Raw genomic sequence first — 2,291 nt, 5'->3', positions numbered from 1 at the left:
ATTTTCATCTTAAAGATCATTCACCTCCATGGTCAAATTTATTTCTAAATTTTTTTTTTTTTTGGTAGCTATTGTAAATGGGATTGCATTCTTGATTTCTTTTTCAGCTAGTTCGTTAATGGTGTGTAGAAACACTACAAATTTTTGCATGCTGATTTTGCATCCCGCGGCTTCACTGAATTTGTTTATCAGTACTAAGAGTTTTTTGTGAGCCTAGGTTTTTCTGTGTGTGAGGTCATTTCATCTGCAAACAGGGACAATTTGACTTTCTTCTTTCCAATCAGAATGCCCTTTATTTCTTTCTCTTGCCTAATTGCTTTGGCTAGGACTTCCAGTACTATGTTGAATAAGAGTGGTAAAAATGGATATCCTTGTCTTGTTTCAGTTCTTAGAGGAAAAGCTTTCACCTTTTCCCTGTTCAGCTAACTGTGGGTTTGTCATATATGGCCTTTATTATATTGAGAGATATGTTCCTCCTATAATTAATTTGTGAGTTTTTATCATGAAGCGATGCTGAATTTTATTAAATTCTTTTTCTGCATCTATTGAGATGATGATATGGTTCTGTCCTTCATTCTGTTATGATATATCATGTTTATTGATTTGCATGTGTTGAGCCATTGTTGTATCCCTGGGATAAATCCCACCTTGATCAATGTATATAATCTTTTTGATGTGCTGTTGGATTTGGTTTGCTAGTATTTTGTTGAGGATTTTTGCATCTATGTTCATCAGGGATATGGGTGGGTTTGTTTTTTTTTTTTTGGTGTGTCCTTGCCTGGTTTTTGTATAAGGGTAATGCTGGCCTTGTGGAATGAGTTTGGAAGAATTCCCTCCTCTTCAATTTTTTGGAAAAGTTTGAGAAGAATTTGCGTTAGTTCTTCTTTAAAAGTTTGGTAGAATTCAGCAGTAAAGCCATCCAGTCCTGGACTTTTCTTTGTTGGGAGACTTTTTATTACTGATTCAATCTCATTACTTGTTATTAGTCTGTTCAGATTTTCTGTTTCTTCCTGGTTCAGTCTTGGTAGGTTGTATGTGTAAAGGAATTTATCTGTTTCCTCTAGGTTTTCCAATTTGTTGGCATGTAGTTGTTCATAGTAGTGTCTAAGGATTCTTTGTAATTCTGTGGTGTCTATTATGTGTCCCTTTCTGTTTCTGATTTTATTTATTTGGGTCTTTTTTTCTTAGTCTAGCTAATGGTTTGTTGTCTTTACTTACCTTTTCAAAAAAAAACTTGTTTCATTGATCTTTTGTAGATTTTTTCATCTCTATTTTGTTTATTTCTGCTGTCATATTTATTACTTCTTTCCTTCTACTAATTTGGGGCTTTGTTCTTGCTTTTGTAATTCCTTGATGTGCATCATTATGTTGTTTATTTGAAATCTTTCTCCTTTTTTTGAGGAAAATATACTTTTTGAATGACAGACAGCTTTCCCCCCAAATCATTTTACTTCTCACTAAACTAATGGCATGGTCTTTGTTATTTGATTTTCATTTTATTTTTCAGAAATGAGCCCCTGAGTCCTGAGTTGGTGGCAGCTGCATCTGCTGTTGCAGATTCTCTCCCTTTTGACAAGAAGACGACCAAGTCNATTTTCAGGTGGCTAGTGTCTAATACACATAACATATACATTTATATATAAAATATACCTTGTAAATGGAATTTTAGCAATTTGGTTTAAAAAAAACTTCTGTTTTAAGTGAGATTGTAGTTTTTAAAAGACCAATTGACTGGTTAAACTTTTCTTTTAGGAGGCTACACAGTTTTTTGTCCCTGAAAAAGAAATAGTAAACTCAGTAACATTATTAAAAATAAGTAAATAACAGAATAAGAGTTTCTCCAAGAAAATCAACTGTTTTCAGTTAAATAATTTGCTAGTTTTATGCACAGTATAAAAATCTTCAGGCCTGTTTAATTCTTTTTCCTCTTATTCTTATGTTTGAGCTGACATCTTTTCACTTATCCTCTTTATCTCTTATTACAGTCATGTATCACTTAATGACAGGAACAATTTGAGAAGTGTGTAGTTAGGCAATTTCATTGTTGTGCAAACATTATAGAGTGTACTTAGCCAAACCTAGATGGTATAGCCTACTGCATACTCAGGCTGTGTGGTATAGTCATTATAATCTTACGGGACCACCGTCGTATTTGCAGGCTGTTGACCTAAATGTTGTTGTGGTGCATGACTGTACTTTTTGCCAGATTATACTATTTTTTGCCCAAATATAAGTGATGGCACTGCTTTGATTTGGAGCATGATCTTTATCAGTTCTTCCATTGAACATGT

General features: G+C 33.5%; 1 protein-coding gene across 1 annotated transcript in view; it reads left to right on the top strand.

Moving 5' to 3' along the window:
• MRPS31 (mitochondrial ribosomal protein S31) overlaps positions 1-2,291 on the top strand; it is a gene marked incomplete at its 3' end in the record, with an annotated part of 34,361 nt that overhangs the window by 22,416 nt on the left and 9,654 nt on the right. The window contains exon 3 of the mRNA XM_008588849.1: positions 1,508-1,600. Coding sequence (XP_008587071.1) covers positions 1,508-1,600 — 93 coding nt within the window. The remainder of the gene's footprint in view (positions 1-1,507; positions 1,601-2,291) is intronic.

The sequence above is a fragment of the Galeopterus variegatus genome, unplaced genomic scaffold, assembly GCF_000696425.1.
Source record: "Galeopterus variegatus unplaced genomic scaffold, G_variegatus-3.0.2 Scaffold5070, whole genome shotgun sequence".
Classification (NCBI taxonomy): Eukaryota; Metazoa; Chordata; class Mammalia; order Dermoptera; family Cynocephalidae; genus Galeopterus; species Galeopterus variegatus.
Note: the sequence above shows the minus strand (reverse complement) of the source record. Positions and strands in the feature narration are given on the sequence as shown.